Here is a 22,804-nt window from a genome sequence, read left to right as displayed (position 1 = left end):
GAAATCTGTTTACCACAATTTTGCCCGCTAATGTAATTTATCAACATCGCTTTTTTAATGCTTCCTTTAATTACTGCTTTCTTTCTGTAATTGGAAAATCAAATAACTTTATATTCTATCATCTAAGTCATAAATACATATTGAATAGGTAAATTTCCAGAGCAATTAACTAATGGACACTACTTGTGCCATTCTATAAATCGATTACCTGCCTCTTACCTTCATTCTTTACCTTCTGCTGCTTAACCAATTTCTGAACCAGACCAACTATTTGCTTTCACTGTAAACAATACCCCAGGAATCATTTTATTTATATAAGTGAATAGCTAGGTGGATGGAATGCAATGGATGAAACACATTTATGTTTAGATTAGCTTTCTACATATTGATTTAAAATTGTCTGTCCTTTATGTAACAATATTTCGTTCACTTTTGTGTAACAGATCCCAAACCTAAATGCTATAACGAGAATGATCCAGTCCTGAACTCCACTGCATGGTTTGCTGAATATCTGGGACTATACTTGAGCCAAATGTCATTGTCTGATCTTCAGTCTTTCGTTGACAATTCAACAGTTGTATGTATTTACGTTTTACTCTGTTGTTAACAGTCACCATTCAGTTCATTTGTGTGAATAGAAAGATGAAGCATGACTGTTCTTTAGTTGAGACATGGAAAGTGCGATGTTAAAGTGGTCACTTGAATAGTTAGGCAGCCCAGCAGTATCTCTGTAATTTACCAGTGACTGATTTCCTGTCCAATAAAGGAAGCCATTGTGAAGTGATGGTAAGTCTGTCAGGCCGAAGGTAAGTGTGTGGACAGGTGAAAGGCTTTCTGTGATAGTCAGTAGTGTAAGGCCTTCTGGGAGAGTCAGTGGTGAAGAGCCTTCTGGAGTGATCAGTGTTTAGCAAAGGAGCATCCTAACTCTTCCTGCTTCCACAAATGATAGTTTAAACCTCTTTTTAGTATTTACCTATAGCTTCCAGAGTCATCTCTTCCAGATTAAGATAATGATATGGTCCAGTTGACATAATCGGACTTAAGTTTGTATAGGTACATCTTGTTTGTCAGAAAAATCATGAATTAGATGTTCAAAATGGGTCAGGCATGGAACCAACTCTGCTCTAGCTGTCTGGCTGCCTATCAGTGTGGCAAGTTGGGTTTATATTTCATTCATCATTGTTTTATTTGAAGTAAGTGTTTCCATTTTCTCTCAAAACCTGCACAGCTTCAAGAATTTGCAGCAAATGAAGAAAACCTGGCTCTTTTGGAAAACCTAGCATTAATAAATGAAGTCTCCAAAGTCTACATTAATTTCCTGGTTGAAAACAATCCAAATTTTAATGCTTCAAGGTATGAATCCAATGATTTAGCTTTTGAGTAATATGTAAAATGTAAGATCTTGTTCATGATATAAATAGATCTGAAATAAATAGACTGAATTCTAAAACTGGGATAGATTTTGAAATTTCTCCATTTTGCAGTTTATTAAAAATTCAAATTCAGACGTATTTTAATTCAAAGGACTAATCCATTAGGAAATTCAAATGCGCCTCCATCTGATTATATTGTATCAATAACTGAACCTCTGTTTTGCTTCTGAGTGAAATAATTCCCTGCGTTTTAAATTGTCCCATTAATTGCTGTCAACAACAAAGTCTTCTGCTCCCTAAAGATAAAGAAATGCAAGAAATGCATCTCAGCCCAACAAATTCAGATTATTCCTGTAGGCCTGACTTACATTGTTGCTATCTCCTCTTACACTTAACCGTTCTCAATTGGAGTACCTTTTCAATCCTTTTGCTTTTTTATCACCATCCAACCATATCTATCTCTTTCTCTCTTCTGCCTCTATTTCCAACAAGAGCTGATATTAAACTAGGAAACTGTGCAAGTCTTTCTTTCCTAGAACAAATTGTTGGCCCAGTGGGAACTATGCTGCTCAAATGGAATAGTTAGGTGCTTGTTTCTTTCAATGGCACTCACTTGGTGAGCTGAAGGGCCTTTTTCTGTCCTATATACTTCTACGATTCTAAGTGAAAATGTGCAAAGGGGGTTAAAGCCGTGGATCTGAATCCTGGGTTGACATCTGGTGGGGTACGTGCATTTGGAATATGTGGTCGCCCCTCCCTCATAAAATATATTGCAGAATCCTATTAACCTGAACAACCGCTTCGGACCAATGGCCCACTTGGCTGGAATAATGGCAGTCATGACCATCAAAGGAGTGTTCACAACACAGCCAGTCAGACTGTTAATCATCCTGTTCACACTATTACCAAGGGAAAGAAGTAAACGCCTTTATTTCAGGATAGCTTTTCTGAGCTGCTTTATCTTCAGTGAGACTTTTGAAAATGTACTGATTATGAACAAATGTAACACTCTGATCCTTAGTTCAGCATTGATGAGATCTTGAAAAACCGTCCCTTAAAGCAGTACATTGCAAACTTCAAGGCGACTGAACTGGGAATGGTTACCTGGAGCTGTTCAATGCTGACATTGCTGGGATTTGTGCAGTTAGTGAGAGCTCCATGTGTAGGCTAGACCATCCACTTTGAGATTGATATCCATGACCCAAACCTTGATTCCTCAAGCAAAGGTTAGAGGGGGCTGTCTAGACAACACTCAGCTTGACCATGTTCCACTAACTCTCGTTGGCATAGAAACCAAGACTAGATATGTTGAGTGAAATACCAATATCCTTCAACGCTACAGGGCACTTGGATGTGGCCTCAGACGTGTTTGTGGTGAGCAATATGCCAGACCTCACCAACACGACAGCCTGGCTGATGCAAAAGTCCGAGCCCACTTGAGCATTTTAAAACATTTAAGCCCTCTTAGATGTTAATATGAAAAATTTGAAATTTTGTGCACAGTTTCAAAGTCGAGGGCCACTGGAAAACTACTGTTTTACATTCAACCTGGTGCATTCAGGAGAATCATACAATTTCCTGTCAACAATCACCATTTTAGTTTAATGGAGAGAAAGCTTCTGTACCAATTCTTGAAAAATTGATCAATACAATACCCTGGTGGAGGTTGTGCACATAAAGTTTCCAGAAACTTAAGGTGCAATCTGTTCATCCTTTACTGCTAAAGGTTATTTAAAGTGCAATTTCACTCCTTTGTAATTTCTGTTTAAACTTGTAAGGCTTATCTGTTTACCTTTACATCAGGCACTGGGCTGTGTCGACACTGGCTGTTTCTATTCAAATGCTTGCTCTGGTAACCTGAGATGAATTGTTGAGTTGGTTTGTGTTTTTCTTGCTTTCTTTTGCCTGTTTCTGTTGTACCTTTTGACTATTTTTCCTCATGTGAAAAATTTCAATGAAAATAAATAATGTGTATTTCAGATATGTGTACAAGCATTAAAATGTATTGCACATGTAATGCATCATTTTAAGTGCGTTATGAATAGCCCTTGTGCTGTATGTATATAAAATTTGCAATTTTCTCTTGCACTTGCGTTATTTAAGTATTAAGTGCTAATGTTCGAGCAGTACTTTATTAATCAATTAAAATATAAGCTGTCCGGACATCCTGCTTGTTTTGACTATTCCTTTTGTCGCATTGGAGCTGTAAACTGATTTGTGAACCCATTCATTTTTATAACAACTCCGTGCATCTCGTAGTCAGGTGTTGAATTCTGGACAGGTATCTCATCTTATTTTTAGTACCAAAGTGATAGAAAATAGCCATTTGGTAGTTAAGAATCAAGCAATGCTGAAAGAAAACACATTTTGTCCAGGTTTTTCATGCTGTGCTCATCAGGATAATTTGCGAGAGATACCAAGGTTTACAAAAACAATATTTATTAACATTCTTTTATATTTATTTAAGACAGATATAAATATTCAATATTTAATTAACTGTATTAAGACAAGCTTTGCCATGGTAAATGTATTGTCATTAATTGCCCTAATGAGTGCAAGACAATTTTGATAAGAGTGGAATTTTTTTTCTGCAATATTCAGAGTGGTAGCAATGAATTCATTACAAAAATAAACAGGTAACGCAAGATATTTGTAGCATAAAACCGCTGGGGCTAACTTTAGTTGTGTGCTTTTCTTTTTTGTTTGTCAAGCATCAGAGTAAATGTGTCCAGTGATTGCAAACAATGCATGATTTCCCAGCATGAGTGAGTTCCAACTATGTAATGGGTTTTCACAGTAGCAGCTCTTGCTTGAGGCATGATGACCCTCAGTTTAACCGCCACCAGTTAACTCTCTAATGAGACAACAGTGCTATAGTCGTCTGGAACTATGGTCGACTTTATGTTTCAATTACATTGCAAATAGACAAGTGCAAATTGCATTTGTTTACCATGGGACTTTGATATTGGTCCATCAGATCGATGGATATTAATGTAGCTGGGGTTTGCAGAGTTGGGTGTACTTGAGTTCCAAGATGATCAGAGTGTCATGAAGGTGCTCTGTGCTCTTTGATGAAATATGTGGAAAAAGCATTTGTCTATTGGTAAGTTGTTTACCTTTCTATATGCCTGGAATTAGAATAGATGAAATTTATGGTAGAACATAATTGAATTGATTTTTAGCAGACTTTAATTGGATATATTTCTGGTACATTTGATTTATTAAAATTTCTTTTGGTAGACTTGTAATTGGTAGAATTTGTAGATTGAGTGCACTTATGGAGATTTATTGATACAATTTAAAATGTTTTGGAAGGATGAGATTGGTAGAATTAGAGCTTGTTTTGTGCAAATTTGATTGAGAGAGACTTTTTTCTGGACCAATCTGATTGAGTAAAATCTTTCGTTGATTTACTGTAATTGGGGAGAAAATGAAATTGCTAGATTTTGAATGATTTGATGAATAAATAATGATCATACATGGTAATCAAAATGCAATTAATTAAAGACGTAACCAATGAGAATGAAAAAAATTCATGAACACACTGAGAGGTGAAATTTCAAAGACAGATTCTACCCTCAAAGCTGGTGTCAGAAACTCTGCCATAAAGATATAACACTCCAACATTCGGCATTATGATCAGGTGCTGTTGACGAACATGTTCTCTACACATTTAGAAGGCATTGCTTTGAAAGTCACCTTTCAGTCGATTCATCAGTTAAGCAAGGCAAAGGGCATCATTTTAAAATGTCAGGACCTGCGAAACATTTCACAATATGCAGTATTCGCTATCATAATTTGTACGCTTGTAAAAATGCAATATGACACCCTGCAAAAATCATCCAATATAAATCTTACTGTATCAGTAAAGCACACATTGCAGTCGTTTTGAAAGACCATGCTAATGCAGTGTGTGACTGGTGTTCTTTTGCAGACTGCCAAACTCTCTGCTTTGCTTCATTACTGATACCAATCTGCTTCAGTCCTTGGATGCACAGCAGTCCTTGGCTCTAACTGAAAGGATAAACCAAGTCTGTGGGCTTAATATACTGCCGAACGCAACTACCAATGGAACAGGGCCGGTGGAAGGTCCAACAGATGAGCAATTGAAGGTAGATGAGGAATCACGACTGCAACATATTCAAGTGCGTGCTCAGAGAGCGTGGAGTCTGAATGCTGTTTTTGGTTTTTCTGCAGCTTTCGATAGCGATAGTGAGCAAAATCGACAACTTCACAGTCAGCACTTTGAATACTCTGGGACAAACAGCTGTTGGACTGTCAGTGTCACAGGTTGGAAATATTGATGGGGAGACTCTGCAGAATGCACTGCCAAGCCTGGGTAAAGTCAGAGGCTGGAATGTGGGCCAGGCCAATGCGATTGTCATCAGGTTACTGAGAAATGGCTTCCAGGTAAGAGCCCAATAAATCTGAAATTGGTATACTATAGTCATTGACCTGTTTTGCTCAAACATTTATATCAGGAAACAAATCATTGTGGCACTAAATATAGGAGTTTCTTCTCTTGTCTAGTGACTACAGGTCTATCCTCACTCCAAGACTCAATGATTTGACAAGTGCTGTTCAATTGGCAAATGTGAAGTATATTTTCAGAAATGTTTCCCAACCCTCCTTTATGCTTTATCCTTCAGTAGCTTAGAAAATAAAACATGGAATTGTACAGCACAGTAATCCGCCCTCAGACCCACAATGTTATGCTGAACATGACACCAAATTAAACTAATCCATTCTGCCTGCCCTTGGTCCAGATCCCTCCATTGCTTACTTACTCATGTGCTTATCTGATGTCCCTTAAATGCCCCTCGGGGTATCTGCCTCTCCCACCACCTCTGGCAGCATGTTCCAGACTCCCAGCACTCTCTGTGTGAAAAAGACATGCTCCTCACATCTCCTCTGAACTTTCCCCTTCACCTTAAATGCACGCGCCCCCAGCATGAGTTTCAACTCTGGGAAAAGGATACTGACCGTCAACCCTGTCCATGCATCTCCTAATTTTATAGACTTGTGTTACATCTCCTCTCAGCCTCCACTGCTCCAGAGAAAACAATCCGAGTTTCTTCCAGCCTCTCCTTATCCCTTGAAACGCAAATTGCAATAATATTGAGCATGTTCTCGAGTAAACCGAGGATGATTGAATGTAAGGCCATGTGGCAAAATGAAGCCAAGAGATGTGATTGGAAAGCATCTTTTCCATGAGTATTCCTCTGCTCACAAGAGAAGCCAGCTATGTTTGTCATTGCATTTCATAATATGTCACAAAAAGTTGGAAAATGGCTTGATCCTATGATTTGGTCCTGACAGCTTTTGATGTCTGTTTTGCTTTGTAACCAGGTCAGTAACAGCGAGAACCTCCTGGGGCTGGGAAGCTTGGTGTCTGGTATTCCAAGTGGCGTGTTCCAAGACATCAATCCTGGGGTGTTCATCAATGTGATCTCAAATCCAACATTTGTTGCGAATATTGGAACAGCGCCACAGCCCATACAAACCATCTGTGTTCTGCAGGTGAGTGACATTGACTGTACGATCAACTGTAACCAAATTACCTAACTTGTTTCTGACTGCCGCTGATATCTTTTGAAAGTCGAAGCTTTTGTATCGAGACAACATTGACCTCCAGGAAGTGCTCACAGGTTTTTTTTGTCTCGGATTAACATCTGTTCTGTTTCCTTGTTATTGAGGTGTTGCGGAATGTGGAAGACCCTGTACAAACAGTGAAGAACATTCCATCTGTTCTGGCCAAAGAGGTCCCCCCTGTCCTGTTAAACTCAAAATTAGGCCTCAGTGATGTCAACGACAAGCAGTGGGCTCCCAGCCAGGTAAACAGTCTGTTTCTCTGACACTCCATGATGATGCTAAGGGAGTTAAACATCAGTGGAATTGAAAATGTACATAAATACAGTGATTAAAATAAAAATTAGAATAGATCTAATGCGATTGAACATGTTGTTTTAGTCAGATTGTGTTAGTGTTAATAAACACATTTATCTCCATTGTGTGTATTAATGATTTCAATGCTTTCTTCCTACAGGCTGCAGTGTTCTTTGAAAATGTGGTCAGAAACAGCAATAATTTTAAAGAGTAAGCAATTATTGTTGACAATATAACTAATTTTCTGATAATTTTTCCTTCTGTCTGTAATCAGCGTCTGTGTAATTTTAGTTTTGTTTGGGCCTTGACTTGTAATCCAAAGTGAAGAAATATAATTTCCTTTGTATTTGAGTTCATTTGAGTTAGTTATTCAACCTGTTGTGGCTGTGGTCTGCTCACTAACTTGGTCAGAGTGCATGTACCAGCTGAATACTCTGGCCAGTGTAATAATTATTTCCGGGTCTCAACATAGAAGCTCCATCTAGTCATTAGTGAGTAATTAGTACCAGTAATTCTTCGATAGCAACCATTGCCATTCATTGCAGTTCCAATCTACATTCCATGACACAACTTGCAATAGGTCATAAGTAGAATAAGTAAATAGAGTTGGAAATTTTATCCATGTGTGAACATATGTCTTAAAGAGACCTTCATGAAAGTAGGATAGTAGCAATGTGAGGGTCCTTATTGGACCAGCCAGTTCCACATGCCTGTTAATATAGTCTCAATACTTCAGTGTTTGAAGGAAGTGAAACAAAGAGAACTGCAGATGCTGGAGTTCAGAAACAAAAAAAAATTGATGGAAAAACTCAGCAGGCCTGGTAGCATCTGTGGAGAAAAAGCAGAATTAATGTTTTAGGTCCAGTGACCCTTCTTGAGAACTGATGTTAGCTTGGAACAGGTTGGTTTATTTGCCGAAGATGGAATGGAGGTAGGGGGAGGAGTGAAAAATTAGGTGGAAGCAGAACCCAAAGAAAGAGAAAAGGAGTTGGACAGACAAAGGAATGAGTAAAGGTCAGACTGAGGGAATGAATATCTGCTAATGGGGACTGTTCATCACAAGGAAGTGATTTGGAGGAGGTGGAGTGTTTGGAAACTAATTAATGATCCCCTTATTTGTTTCAGATTCTCACCTTCTGTCCTTCAAGGCTTCAGTTGTGGTGCAGTCAAGGAGTTGAATTTTACAGCGTTTCTCCAGCTCGTTCAAGCAATGAAAGGGAAAGGGGCCAAATTCGATGAAAGTCAGGTGAGACAATTCGAAGCAATCACACGGGAGAAATTTAGAGTGAATGACCATACGGTGCCCATTGTTACAGGTGGCTTAATTTATATCTCAAATAAATAAGCCGATTGCAGAAAATAATTCTGATTGAGACATTCTGGCCGGGAAATCAGCACTAAGAGCAGAAATTATTCTGTCGAGGGACGAGGGAAATGAACACTTTTGACCAAATGACTCCATCATTTCTCCATGTAATAAGCAGCTGTCAATGAGAGATCCCCATTTAACTGTCTAACTTAAGACTGACTTAAGACCATAAGGCAATAAGACATAGGAGTAGAAGTGATGCCGTTCACCCATCGAGTCTGCTCTGCCATTCAATTACGGCGGATACGTTTGTAAACCCCATTCTCCCACTGTCTCCCCATAACACTTGATCTCCATGACAACCAAGGATCTATTATCTCTGTCTTAAATTTACTCAATGCCCTGGCCTCCACACCCTTCTGTGGCAGTGAATTCCATAGATTCACCACTCTCTGGCTGAAGAAATTTCTCCTTATCTCTGTTCCAAAAGGTCTTCCCTTTACTCTAAAGCTGTGCCCTAAGGGTCTATGCTGTCTGAACAATGGAAACATCTTCCGAACATCCACTCTGTCCAGGCCATTCAGTATTCTGTAAGTTTTAATGAGATCCCCCTTCTTCCTTCTTAACTCCAATGTGTATAGGCCTTGAGTGCTCTAACGTTCCTCGTTTTCATTCTCGTGAATTTCCTCTGAACATGCTCCAGGGCCAGTTCATCCTTCCCGAGATATGGGCCCAAAACTGCACACAATACTCCAAATGTAGCCTGACCAGAGCCTCATTGAGCATCAGAAGTACATCCCTGCTTTTATATTCAAGTCCTGTCAAAATAAATGTCAACATTTCATTTGCCTTCCTAACTACTGATTCAACCTGCAAGCTTACTTTGGGAGAATCGGGGAGTAGAACTCCCAAACCTGTCTGCACTTCAGACTTCCGGATTTTACTTCCTGATTTCGGAAACAGTACATGCTTTTATTCTTCTTTCCAAAGTGTATATCCTGACACTTTTCCACATTGTACTCCATCTGCCACTTCTTTGCCCACTGTCTTAACTCGTCCAAATCCTACTGCAGCCTCCCCACCTCCTCAATGCTACCTGTCCCACAACCTATCTTTGTATCATCTGTAAACTCAGCCAGAATGCCCTCAGTTCGTTTATCTAGACGATTAATGTATAAAGTGAAAAGCTGTGGTCCCGACACTGACTGTCATGGAACAGCACTAATCACCAGCTTCCATCCTGAGAAAGGCCCTTTTGACCCCACTCTGAGCTGAAGAGGATGCCACCATCTTGCCAAAATCTAGTCAGAAGTGTAAGTCGTGAGGAATATCAGCAAGTTTGGGTTTGTCGTGTTTCTGTTCTGAGTATGTATTACCGGTTTCTCTTTTTAGCTGAGGTGCATGTCTGCAAGAGTAACTTTGAACAGAACCACACCAGCCGTAGAGACTCTCCCTGTGGACGTTCTCCTCTTCTTCAAGTATGTTGTATTTCATAGCAATATTCTTCGATTGTGGTTTGAATGATGCTTTCTTCCCAGGTGTGTAAGGATTTTGAGGCTTTTATAAGATGGAACTGGAGCACTTTTCTCAAAATTGTATTAGTTTCTTCATGAGGTGCTGATGGAAAATATGAAGACTTCAACGCAATAGGCAGAGATTTAGACGATGTTTCAAACTGTGCAATTTCCTCATGTGCTGATAGCTCAGTAGGCCTTTTCATTTCATTGGGACAATGAATGTAAGAGAAACATAAAGTAACATTATCAGGTGATAGACAAGATAGTTCCTGAAGGAGGTGGAAGTTGGCAGCAAGTTCGAGAACACTGAGCTCTGGGATTAATGAGTTTGGATAAGTCTGAGCCCTTCAGGAGTAGGTGACCTCTCTGGGTGTCTTTTTAAACAGTTGCTCAGAAATGGTGTTTATAATTTTAGTTATACCCTGTGTGAGAACGAGCTGTTGTTGTGAAACAGGAGAGGAACACAGAACAGGGTATCATGTCCGTTATTCTGAGGTTGTTGGAACCAGCAAACATTTCAATGGAAATATTTCATGGCCTTATTTGATACTTCTCCATCAATGAACATTTGACAGTGAGTTGGTGTAAAGGCAGTTTTTATGAGTGTGACATTTGTCCTCAGTGCCCCGATTTAGGTATTGGAAGAATCTGGAATCTGTCACTGTCAACCTCTGTGCAGAAAGCGTATGCATGTTTGTTTGTCTGCATCTGTTTATGTGTCTGTGCAGTTATTTGTTAAGGGAGTAACGCTGTGAAAATTAGGACAGGAGGTGTGGCTGATAAAGCAGTTCATTGTCCTCACTGTAAGCTGAACAAACTTCTGTTTACCTTTCTAGCTCTGCACAGTTCAGGAGCTCCTCCAACTGCCAAACATTCTTCAAATTAATTGGGAAGTCAAACATTGACATCTTGAGAAAAGGATCAAGGAGACGACGGAACCTGCTGTATGATGCCATGACCTGTTTGGTAAGGATGATGTGCTGGGCCAGTGCATGCTGGGAATTGCTAGCACTGACAGAAGCCTGTTGTACCTTGTGACCGTGTAAATTCAGAGAAATGCCTGCCCATGCTGCCTTATTCTGGAGTAACGAGTAAAGACAGTCCTTTGAGAGTGAACACTTCAATAAAACAGAAAGCCAAATGATGGTTAGAGCAAATCAGAGATCACTCTGTTCTCTTTACCAGCTCTGCTTGAAGGTTGAACGTTCTTTGCTGTATTTACTAAAGCAACATCCTTTTGAACCAATCTGTATTCACTTTGAGTTTGCATCACCCATTCATGAGTGAAAGTGTAGGAATTTTTAAAAGGACAAACCAGTGAGTTGCAGTGAGGTCATTATGTCGGTGAAGTACCATCAGCAGCTCGAACTGGATGCAGCTGAGATGATCGTAGACGTACCTTCAATATATTTATATAGGTTACATGTTCAAAAAATCAACAGGCTCACTGGAGCTAAGGGAAACTGACAACAATGAGACTCACTTGAGCAGCTGTAGAAAGAGTATGCTGGATGTGGAAGTGAACAACATCATCATGATAGAAAACCCATTTCAATTTAACAATGGTCTACGGAGACTTGTGAGCCACAGCCCATGTTCTGGAAAGCTGAGAGATTTAGTCTTGAGGGAATGGGTACATAATCCATGCTGACACTTGGTGCTACGCGATGAGAATTACAGTCATTTATCTGCGAAAGACTAATGATCAGAGCACATCAGCGACAGTATCTAAGAAATTTTTGGGGTAAACTAACACATGATCTTCAGTCAATATATGTGACATTTTCATAATTCTGCAACAGCTGACTGAGTTTTATATCTGAGTTGTTCAGTTTGAGTTACGGATGGAATGAATACTTCACTGTTCATCCCTGTCAGTTTAGTGTGTGTTCATTCTGGTGCCGTTACAATGTCTGCAAATAGAGAAGCCCAGAGTCAAAGGAAAATCAATCCCTGGTAATGTTACAAAAATTACGATTGTGCTATTTTCCTCAGCTTTTGTGTTCTTCAACATGAACTGAATATTACTTGTTGGTGATGTTGTGGTAAAACTGAAATTGTTGTTGTTCCCAAATGTGCAGGGTATTTCTGGCAGGAACCTGACGAAGGAGAGTGTGACAATCCTGGGTAAATTGGTGTGTGACCTCGAGGGATCCATCATCGCAGAATCTGATATTTCCATCTTGGACGCACTGAAAACATGTCGCTCATACAGAGAGGATCAGAAGAGAGCCATTGAAGGTCGCCTTAGGAGTGGAGCCAGCAGATATGGGTGCGTGTGAAACGTTCACATAATTCCATACACATTACCCCCGAGTTCCTCAGGTTCATGCTCCATGTAGTGCTGTCAGTTTCCAAGAGGAATGTACGTAGTGTGTTTGGAAGAAACCCCACGTAGATGCAAGTGAAAGCAGGTGAATTGGATTGGTAACAGAGCTGGGATGAAAGCTGTTACCTTCTAACATTAGACATAGAGACACACTTTGGAAGATGAGGTGACTGTTACTGTGGTTCCAAGCGATTTGTAGAATGAGCTCGAATCTGGGTCAGTTTCAATAGCGTATTTAGCCAACAGTTTCATTATGGATTTCTCTGGAGGCTCTCAGGATGGCAGAAGGCGAGCAAGATAAATCTTGCTCTTGTTTGGTTCAAACGTGTAATTCTGCCCCGCACTGTCAGTAATGTGTTCTTCAAGCCAGAGATAGTAGAAGAAAGTTCTAGGCCCGTCACTTCAGCCTTCCTGTTCCTCTGATGCTGCTTGGCCTGCTGTGTTCATCCAGCTGTGCACGTTATTCTTAAAGTCTCGTTCCTTTTTCTCTGCAGTGTTCCTTCATCGTGGTCATCATCGACAATCCAGGATCTGGGAAATCTTCCTTTGACATTGACTGACACGTGGATTCTAGTAAACAGGGTATGGTTGATTTGGTTGAAGGTTGATTCAGATACTTGAGTTAGTGAGACAATAGTCAAGCAGAATTGTTTAGTTGCAACTTAAAAGACTCTACATTTTAAGCGTTTTCTTGCGAAACGCAAAGTGATCAAACCCCATGTTAATTACACGAATAATCACTATTTATCTACTCAAAGCGTTGGCCCTATAGATCTATGAGAACTGTTTGCATCCACTGTATTGTCTGTGCTGCCTTTATTAATGTGCCTGAAGTCCTGGGACGGTTTATCATTGAATTATCATGTGGTTATACAGTCACAGAGTCCAACAGCACAGAAGCAGACCCCTCAGTCCATACTGACCGCAATCCCAAACTAAACCAGCCCCACCTGCCTGCACTTGGCCCATATTCTAACCACCATTGCTTATTCACGCGCTGATCCAGATGTCTTTTAAATGTTGTGACTCTATCTGCATCCACCACTTTCTCAGGTCGTTCTTTCCACACATCAACCGCACTGTGTTAAATAATTGCCCCTCATGTCCTTTTTAAATCTTTCTGCTCTCACCTTATGAATATGGCCCTGGTCTTGAAATCCCACCCACAGGGATAAAACACCTGTCATTCACCTGGAGTTGTTATCGTTGAATGTGTGAAATTTGGAGAAGCTCATTTTTGCCTCCGAGTGGAGCCGGTTCTCCCCCTGGAGATTTCTTTTGCTAAAGCATTTAGCAACGGAAAATTAAAATTAATTTGGGATTTTAGAGAGTGCGGTTCGTGCATCACGTGAGAATCCTCCCCTTATCCTGCAGCGATCATTCACTCATTAAAACACTGATGCGTTCAGGCAAGTGTCTTCATCATTGAAGAATGTTTTCTTGAATAGGCTGATGTTGGCAAATCAGGAAGTGTGAAATCAGAAATTATTGAAGAAATTTGACAGTGTTTCCATTTGTCCAATGCAGGTTGTCCTTGATGCAGCTCTTCCAAGATTTATAAAGAAAGTGAAACGTACGAGACCTCCTGATGACATCCTGATCTTCATAGATCAGCTCAACCTGCGAAGATCAAACAATACAGCAAGTATGTTGTTGGAATAAGTATTAAATAAAATGTATCTGCAAATCACCAAAAAGAGGGCTGTTCTGGTCTTTACAAAGGTGACGCAGCTTTGGTCCATGAGCATGAAATAGCAAAGGGAGTTTCAAAAGACTTTTCAATCCATCTGATTGTTCAATGTGCGGTTGTCAGTGGGATATAATATCATTGACAGTTTACACTTTGGAGTTTACACCCAGCCAAACCCATTGTGAAGAACTTATTCAGGTGGAGCAGCACTTTGTGTGTCGCTGACACTGATGGGGACATGCAGCATCTTTCGAGGTTACATCCACGTAACTGTCTGTTGATTGATGTCTTTCCGAGCCGCCAAGTAGTTACATCCACTGTATGCACTAGCAAGCCACACTCAACTGGTCTTTGTCAAGTGCAGATCAGGAATGGTTGTTATGCTTTCCTAACAGCATTTCTCCAGAAAAGGAATTGCCACACAAAGCTGCAAATTTCTGTGTTATATTGTGAGATCAAAATTACCAGCAAACTACAAAGTTCTATCTAATAGAGGTTTGTATTTCCAGACTGCACCGAGGGCTTAATCGCAGGAGAAGACATTAATGACCTGACCCCTGCAATCTATGGCCCGTCCCAGCTAGACCTCTGTTTGAGTGAGCGTGTGCTGAAAGACAATGTGCTCCAACTGGGAGCTCTTGCCTTTAGTCCCACTCAGCTGGAAGTTCTGAAAAAGAGCTTGTTGAAGGTACGTGACCGTGATGTAAACTGTGACAAAGGAACCTTTTGGCTGAATGTGTACGGTTCTGTTCACACCTCAGGGATTTCCATAGTGCTTCAAAGCAAGTGCAAATCTCTTGAACTCTTGTGATGGGATAATGTTCGGGAACGTAACAACTAGTTTGCACACACTTAAGTATCATATATAGGGAAGAGGTAAGAGGCCACATACTTTATTTAGTGCCATGAATAGAGAAACGTGTGTTGGGCTGGACTCCGTGAGGATTGTGTACAGTTCTTCAAATAGTATTGTAGGAATGTTTCCATCCACCTCGTCTCCACAGTGAGGCTTGAACAGGGTAAGGGAATAATGAGACATTGTGTAGTCTCGACTGTTTTCAACCTGAGCAGTGGAAACGCTGAAGATTTTCTGTCAAATGGCAACGAAGTAGACCATCCAGTCCTTTAGCACTGCACTGCCATTCAGCAACATCGTGGTCAAGGTTTTTGGAGATTGATTTCTACTCAATCCATTTCTCAGCTGAAATGCAATCTGAATCCTGATTTGAATTCAGAAATAACTTCTCAGACTCTGACAGCATTTGATTATTTTTTGATTTCTTGAAACAGATTTATCCCAGTGGACTGCCCGAAAACCAGATTCAACTTTTGGGCAACATCTCAACTGTGTTTAATGTGACAGAAGTCAGCAGCTGGAATATCACTCGAGTTGAGACACTTTCTGCATTAACGAAGCAACAGCTGGACAACACAACGGTACTGAAACCAGGAGAATATTCCTGTTCAAGTCTTGTTATCTGCAGAGAAAGGATAACTAGATCATGAAAAATAACCGGAATACACTCTCACCAGTGTTTAAGACAAATGTCTTTCTTGAAGCAAGGTCCTTGTTTATGTGCAAAAGATTCTGCAATAGCTGCAAATTGATTGCAGTCTTTAATTGTGGTAATCGGGAATATAGTAACTGAGATTTGGGAAAGATGATTTGTGGTATAAGCCAATGTTTTTCGATAGGAATGTTATTTAAACAGAACAAAATTGCGAGAATTTTACTTGAATGTATGGGTTGTTCTAAATTTGAAGAAATGAACAATGAAAGGCAACATCTTGAATTTATCGGTTCTGTTATAACAATGTATTTTGAACTTCACTTCTCGTTCAATAGATCAAATCCATTGTGACGAGATATCTCCAGTTAGGTGGTGACCTGAATGCAGTTTCTTTGAAATCTATTGGTGGAGCCAGCTTATGCACTTTGGATGAACAGCAGCTGTTGACAATTTCAAACTTGACGTGAGTGTTGGATCTTTTCTTTGCTAGTTTCCTCATGTGTGCAATGTGAACAGTCTGGAGAATGTGCAAATTGTTTAATCATCGAACTGGGTGCGATGCAGCTGTGAAGCCAAGAGTGGAAACGATATTCGACAGGAGCTGATTTGGCTCATTATGTCTAAGCCGGCTGAAATGGTCCTATTGAGCCTCACCCCTTTTTCCTGATCTTCATTGACTGTGTTGTGGTTCAGTGCATTTGAGAACCATATCCCGATATTTGCTGAAAGCAGTGAGTGTTTTGATTGTGGTCCCTGTTTCAAGCAATGGGTTGTTAGAGTTCTTGCCCGTGGATGAAATAATATTGCTACTAATGACATTAAATTCACATCTTCCAATTATTGACTTCTGTGTTGAAAGACACAGGCTTGTCCTCTCTCAGCAACTCATGATTTTATCAGACTCGATGAAATTACCGCGCAGCATTCTCTTTTCCAAACAGAGCAGGCAACAACACAAGCAAAGGTTATTAAAGTTGTTCTCCTGGTTAAACATCTCCTGTCCAGGTAAATTTTTCTCAAGTGGAGTTACTTTGTTTCTGTTTCTGAAATGCTGAGAACAATTCACTGAACTCTAGATGTCACCTCTAACTTGGATGTGAACACACTGAGCATTAGCAGCTGGCTGTTATGATGCTGATGCAGAGACAATGTTTGGGCAACTGAACTTGATACTCTGCTAACTTCAGAAATCTGTGGATATATCCTCTGGGGTTGCTCTTTTCTTCTGTCACAACCTCAATGGTTGCCCTGGATGGACTTACAGCGATATATTCTGTTAGTTTTATGGCTGTATAATTACTTCCAAGTAGGTTAGTTCTGATGAAAACTGAATATTTGGGACTTGCCATCATGAAATGTCTGCTTCCAATCGTTGCTGCAGGTAATTGTCATTGCTTGAAGCAATTTGTCTGAAAAATTTTGAACTTAATTAAATATAAGAGCTGAGAAGTCAACTTAAATTTGCAGCTGTCGTCATGCAGTTGTTAATCTGCAATTTCAATCTACATTATAGCGAGTTAGATTATAATGTCTGACTATTCTTGACTGAAGATCTATCGTGTTATCCAGCGGCCTCTCAGCGTAATGTCCCTTTCATACTGCCATCTGGTATTGTTCTCCCACCACAGGCAGTTGAATGACAAGGAGATTCTGGAGCAGTGCAATTTATTCATCGTATCTCCCACTGATTCTGAAAGCCAACAATCATTGGAGGTCACTGACCAGAATGGACGATAATCGCTAATCAATCTTCGAACATTTGTTTTTGTTGCGTTTTACATTGAATTATAATCTTTTCCCAAGGTGAAGTAGAAGGCCTGTTGTGGATGTAGGGCTCTGTTTGACCTTTGCTGTCTTATCCTTCTGAAGTCATTAACCCTTTCTGGGATACATTGCCATGGCTGTGTCTTACAACAGCAACTGTTCACTAGGCTAATACATAGGTCCTTTCTAACATGAGTCGCTGAATTAATATCGCAGTACAAGTGTGAATTACGTGGGAGATATTTTGCCATCAACCATTTCTGAGGTGTGATTGCACAACTCCAATGTAGATGGGATTTGAACCCATGCCTACTAGCTCAGAGGTAAGGATCCTAATACAGTGTCACAAGGCCGCTCGAGTCATGTCAGAAGATGTGATTTCCAAATTGGCACACCTGGCACTGTGCCACATTCTGATAAATGATTGGGCAGATACAGAGGCACTAAAGAAAACTATCATTATAACCTTTCTCCCACAGGGATGCAGGATCACTGGATCTTTCAACGTGCACACAGTCAAAGAAAGACTTGCTTTATCACCGAGCATTCTCAGCATTGAGGTCTCAGCAAAGTGACCCGATTCCCTACTTCCAGCTGATAAAGGCCTATGTTGGTGAGTAGAAGGATTCACAGGGATCTCATGAACACTGACGATTGACAAATAGAGTTTCGGTCAGTGTGATCTGGAGTTCACTTTCACTTCCTGTTGGCACCAAAGAAACACAATGGAATTCAGGAGCTGAAATTGGCAGAACTGAAGGAAGCCAGTTTATGCTGAAATATTGCTGTAGTTTAACCTTCTGAGATGCGTTAACCTAGTTCATTTCACATGTCATTGATGAGTTGTCCACATCTTGAAACAATTGTGATCACAATGCACATACTTTGAATAAAATCAACAGACATATCATCACGGATCCAATGAAGTGTCCCACACTTCTATGTGAACATGGTGAGGGGAAGCAGATATGTTCCCATTGGAAATACATCCAAGCTCTCCTTTGGGTCCTTATCCCAAGCAATTGTCTAAATGTTCTGCTCGTACATTTTGTAGATTTTCTCCCCATTTCTCAATTGGCTGTCCATGGAAATTTTTTCCCAATGCTGTAACATGCCATTGGAGAGCGTGCAACTAAGAAATGTCTCTCTGTTTTCAGGTGGTGCTGCAGCTGATGATCTGAAGCTCCTCGCTAACAACAGCATCAACATGGACTTTGAGACTTTCAGAGGGTTGAATCCCGAAGAAGTCAGGGTATGAAGATCATGCTCCGATGTTGTATTTGTATGGCAGCGATTCCCTTTTTATTTTTATGTCTCATTACTGCATTTCCCATTGCTAACACACCGAACCATGTATCGTTGCACACGATTAGATAATTTAGCATAGCCGATCCACTGAACGTGCACATCTTTGGACTGTGGGGTGGGAACTGGAGCAACTGGAGGAAACCCACACAGATACAAGGAGAATGTGCAAACTCCACACAAACAGTCGCGTAAGGCTGGAATCGAACCAGGGCCTTGGTACTGTGAGGCTGCAGTGCTAACCACTGAGCCACCGTGCCGGCCCTACGTTGTGACTAAATCCTAACAAACAAGAAAAAAATGGACAATTTATTTCTTCCCTTCTTGAATCTGTTGATTAATTCTGCCTCCAATGCACCCTGGGGCAGTGAGTTCCACAGATTCACAACCCTCTGAGGGACGTAGTTTCTCCTCATCTCAGTTCTGAACCTTCCCGCTCTCACTCTGTGTCTCTTCGAAATGGCCCCACAATGGGGAACATCTGTTCAACGTCGCCCCTTTATCGATCCCTTTTCAACATTTTATACATCTCAATCAAATACCCCTTTAATTTCCTGAACTCCAGTGAGTCCAAGCCCAAACTATTTAACTGCTCCTCATACAACAGCCAGTTCATCCCTGGAATCAGTCCTGTGAATCTCCTCTGGACAGATTGCAGTTTCACCACATCCTTCCTCAAGTAAGGAGACCAAAACTGGACCCAATACTCTTGGTGTGGTCTCACCAATGCCTTACATAAAAGTAACAGCAGTTTTTTACTTTCATAATCCAGTCCTTGTGCAATAAATGCCAGGATTCCATTTGCCTTTCTCATGAAATGTTGCACCTGCATACCTACTTTCTGTGTTTGAAACACAAAGACACCCAGATCCTCCTGCACAGATGCACTTTGACTCTGTTACCCACTGAAATAATGACTTTCCCTTTTATTTTTTCTGGTTCATTTCCCTCAGCTGTCAATATCCATCTGTAAACCATTTATGTCCTCTTTACTACCTCTTTTCCCGCTTATTTTAGTACTATATGCGAGCTTTGCTCGGTGACACTCTGTACCCACTTACAGATCATTGATATAGATTGTAAATAGTTGAGATCCGAGAATTGAACCCCACTGGTTATAGTTCACCGTCCAGAGAAGGAGCCATTTATCCAGAGACAAAAACAAAATTTGCTGGAAAAGCTCAGCAGTGCTGGCAGCAGTTGCAGAGAGAAACAGAGGTAAATACTTCAGGTCTGGTGAGCCTTCCTCAGAAGGCCCCATTTGTCCTGACCCTCTGCTTTCTGTCCAAGCCAATAGTGTCCCCTTAATTTCCCGGGATCTCATCATCTGGATCATTCTTTGAAGTGACCCTTTTTCAAATGCCTGAGAACAAAGTAATGTCTGTCGAGGACATTTTGAAAGGTCTTAACACAAACTTAAAAACTCCCACATCTACAGCTGAACCATATACACTTCTGGTGGTGTCTGCTTCTGATTGGGAATAACTTTAGAAGTGATGAGCAAGCCGGCCTGGTGTCGAAGCTCCACACACTTCTGCTGAGGTGACTGGTTAGAGTCAGAGTATCACAGAATCCATACGATGTGGAATGAAACTTCCAAAGAGCATACCACCCAGACGCAGCCCCCACAGTATCCCCATAAACTGGCATTTACTGTTGGCATCACACCTAACCTGTATATCCCTGGACACAATGGGGTAGTTTAGCATGGCCAGTTCTCTGAAGCTGCACAGCTTTGGACTGTGCGATCGAACTGAAACGTCCAGCAGAAATCCACGCAGACACAGGGACAACATGCAATCTCCACACAGGTTTCCCTGATTTTACTGGATTCTTCTGCTCTGATGTCAGTACAGATTGAATGCACGGATGGGTTCACTGTGATTTCTTTTGTTAAAAGTATTGAAATACTTTGTCTGCGGTTACACTTTGGATGTAAGCTCCTAAGTACAAGTGACAACAGATGTTGTAGGTAGACGCAATTCTCTTTCCTACTTCCATCCTTCTCCAGTCCCAACAAATATTAAATTTAACCGGCTTGGTGACATGGCCAAATGTACCAGAATCAGATGGTATTGGGTTCACATCCCAATCGTATGTTGTGGGAATTGGAAGTTGATTGTGAGTTTGTGTTTATTTGGTGAAGGTGGGAGGCATTTACGAGTTTTTTTTTGAATTGGAACAGACTGGCAGTTGGCTGGTGGTTAGGCAGGGATTTGTTTGTAATGGGATTCTCTGTGGACATGTGCTGACAAAGAATCATGTAATGATTATCTCCAGTTTTATTCTGCTCCACCAGGCTCACTGAAGAGCAGAATCAGCTATGCATTGGGATGTCTTGCACTATTAACTTGAAATAGAATATCACTCAGATAGATGTACATAACATTGATATTTTCTGTGAATTAACATCATTAAGGTGCCGAAATGAATGGTACCACATCCTTGTTTAAACCCAGTACCACGCTGTGTCTCAGTTACACATTCCCAGGTTTGTGAAGGGCAAGATGCTGTTGAGAAAAGTTTAAACACACTATGTTATTCCTATCTCAGAAACTGACTGCCCAGGATCTGATTAACCTGCTTGGAATTTACCTTCGGGATCTTCAGCGTGGAGTGAATGAAACTGTTGTGGTTGTCTGGGTGGCCTCACACACCGAGTTTGAAGTGAGGAGACTGGGATTGACTGGAGGAATTCCCGACAATTCATCAGGTAACGGCCTCACTGAAGCCCGTTAGGCAATAGGATTCTTGGAAGGGGATAAGTCAACTATGGTTAGCCCAGAAAATTAAGGGTAGTATCAAATTGCGCAGAAATAGGTGCAATATGGCAAAGTGAGTGGAAAGTTTTCAATGACAAAAATGAAAAAAATGAGAATAAAGTGAACTGAGGGCACTCACAAGGAATATGCAATCAGCCAGTAAGAGCTTCTTGAAGTAAATAAAAAGGAAGTGAGTGGCCACAGTGAAAATAAGGCTCTTAGAGAAGGAGATTGGAAAAATATGATGGGGATCCAGGAAATGGCAGAGCAACTGAATCAGGACTTTGCAAAGGTCGTGACATTCGAGGATACTGACAGCATTCCACAATGACTAAATAATGAAGACTTGTAAAGGCGGGGAGGAGTTAACCCAAATAACCATAACGAGAGCAAAAGTACTTGAGAAGCCAGGAGGAGTTGAGATTGGATTATTCTGTTCAACCTGACGAGTTGCAGCCCATTGTTTTGAAGGAAGTAGTTACAAAGGAAGTGAATATGATGGTAGTTATTTTAACAAGGAACTTTAGAATCTCGAGATTCAGGGTATCAGAAAGGTGGCAAGCTACTTCGTACTGTTATTCTAAACGGGAAGCAGACAAAGACCTATTGTCCAATTAGCTTAACAGCTGTCATTTCAAAATGTTAGCGTCTCTAATAAAAGGTATATTATAAAGGAGTTAGTTTCCCATTGTGGGAGAGTTTCAGACCAAAGAGTAAGGGGTCACCCATGTAACAGAGAGATGAGGAGGAATTTTGTCTTTCAGAGGGTAATGGATCTGTGGAATCCTTTACCACGGAGTACTGTTTAGAATTGGTTGTTCAATACATTAAAGGCTGAAGCAAACGTATTCCTAAACAGCAAGGGAATCCAGCGTTACGGGGATAAAGCAGGAAAGTGGAGCGTAATGTAATTTCAGGTATCCATGTGTTTAAGGGGCTAGCATTTACTCTCAGGCCCATGACGTCTGCAATATGAATACGTGTTTGATGTAAAAGTATGAGTACATTGTTATCAGGGAAGAAGTAAGCCTGCCAAAGGAAACGTGACATTTCACAGGTTCCATTTTCGCCAAGATCAGTTGTACGTTCCGCTGTAGGCCATGCTAATCTGTCGTACAATTGAACAAAATGATGTCAGTTTAATAGTGGTGGAGCATGGTCAGGAGCACTATTTAACGTGAATCATATTGTTTTATTTTCAGAACCCCGACCTACTGAAACGGTAAGGAAGACTCATCAATTTGTCTTCAAATGGGTCAATCTTCAATTCAGTTTCTGGACTATGTGTCTCTAAAGCCAGTATTTTGGTTGAATAACTGTGATTTAAATTGTACAGTAGTTGCCTTTAAACTTGTGTA

The 22,804-nt window shown here is 40.7% G+C and overlaps 1 protein-coding gene across 1 annotated transcript in view; it reads left to right on the top strand.

Moving 5' to 3' along the window:
- Positions 1-22,804, top strand: part of LOC125462409 (uncharacterized) — a 320,685-nt gene that overhangs the window by 131,094 nt on the left and 166,787 nt on the right. The window contains exons 62-81 of the mRNA XM_059654215.1: positions 444-577; positions 1,229-1,353; positions 5,308-5,485; positions 5,571-5,783; positions 6,723-6,893; positions 7,070-7,207; positions 7,420-7,469; positions 8,385-8,505; positions 9,961-10,046; positions 10,922-11,051; positions 12,167-12,357; positions 12,909-12,996; positions 13,942-14,059; positions 14,614-14,792; positions 15,395-15,541; positions 15,951-16,078; positions 17,859-17,992; positions 18,537-18,631; positions 21,238-21,397; positions 22,649-22,668. Of these exons, the coding sequence (XP_059510198.1) occupies positions 444-577; positions 1,229-1,353; positions 5,308-5,485; positions 5,571-5,783; positions 6,723-6,893; positions 7,070-7,207; positions 7,420-7,469; positions 8,385-8,505; positions 9,961-10,046; positions 10,922-11,051; positions 12,167-12,357; positions 12,909-12,996; positions 13,942-14,059; positions 14,614-14,792; positions 15,395-15,541; positions 15,951-16,078; positions 17,859-17,992; positions 18,537-18,631; positions 21,238-21,397; positions 22,649-22,668 (2,606 nt within the window). The remainder of the gene's footprint in view (positions 1-443; positions 578-1,228; positions 1,354-5,307; positions 5,486-5,570; positions 5,784-6,722; positions 6,894-7,069; positions 7,208-7,419; positions 7,470-8,384; positions 8,506-9,960; positions 10,047-10,921; positions 11,052-12,166; positions 12,358-12,908; positions 12,997-13,941; positions 14,060-14,613; positions 14,793-15,394; positions 15,542-15,950; positions 16,079-17,858; positions 17,993-18,536; positions 18,632-21,237; positions 21,398-22,648; positions 22,669-22,804) is intronic.

Source organism: Stegostoma tigrinum, chromosome 23, assembly GCF_030684315.1.
Source record: "Stegostoma tigrinum isolate sSteTig4 chromosome 23, sSteTig4.hap1, whole genome shotgun sequence".
NCBI lineage: Eukaryota > Metazoa > Chordata > Chondrichthyes > Orectolobiformes > Stegostomatidae > Stegostoma > Stegostoma tigrinum.
The sequence above is the reverse complement of the archived record's forward strand: the minus strand, read 5'-3'. Positions and strand labels throughout refer to the sequence as shown.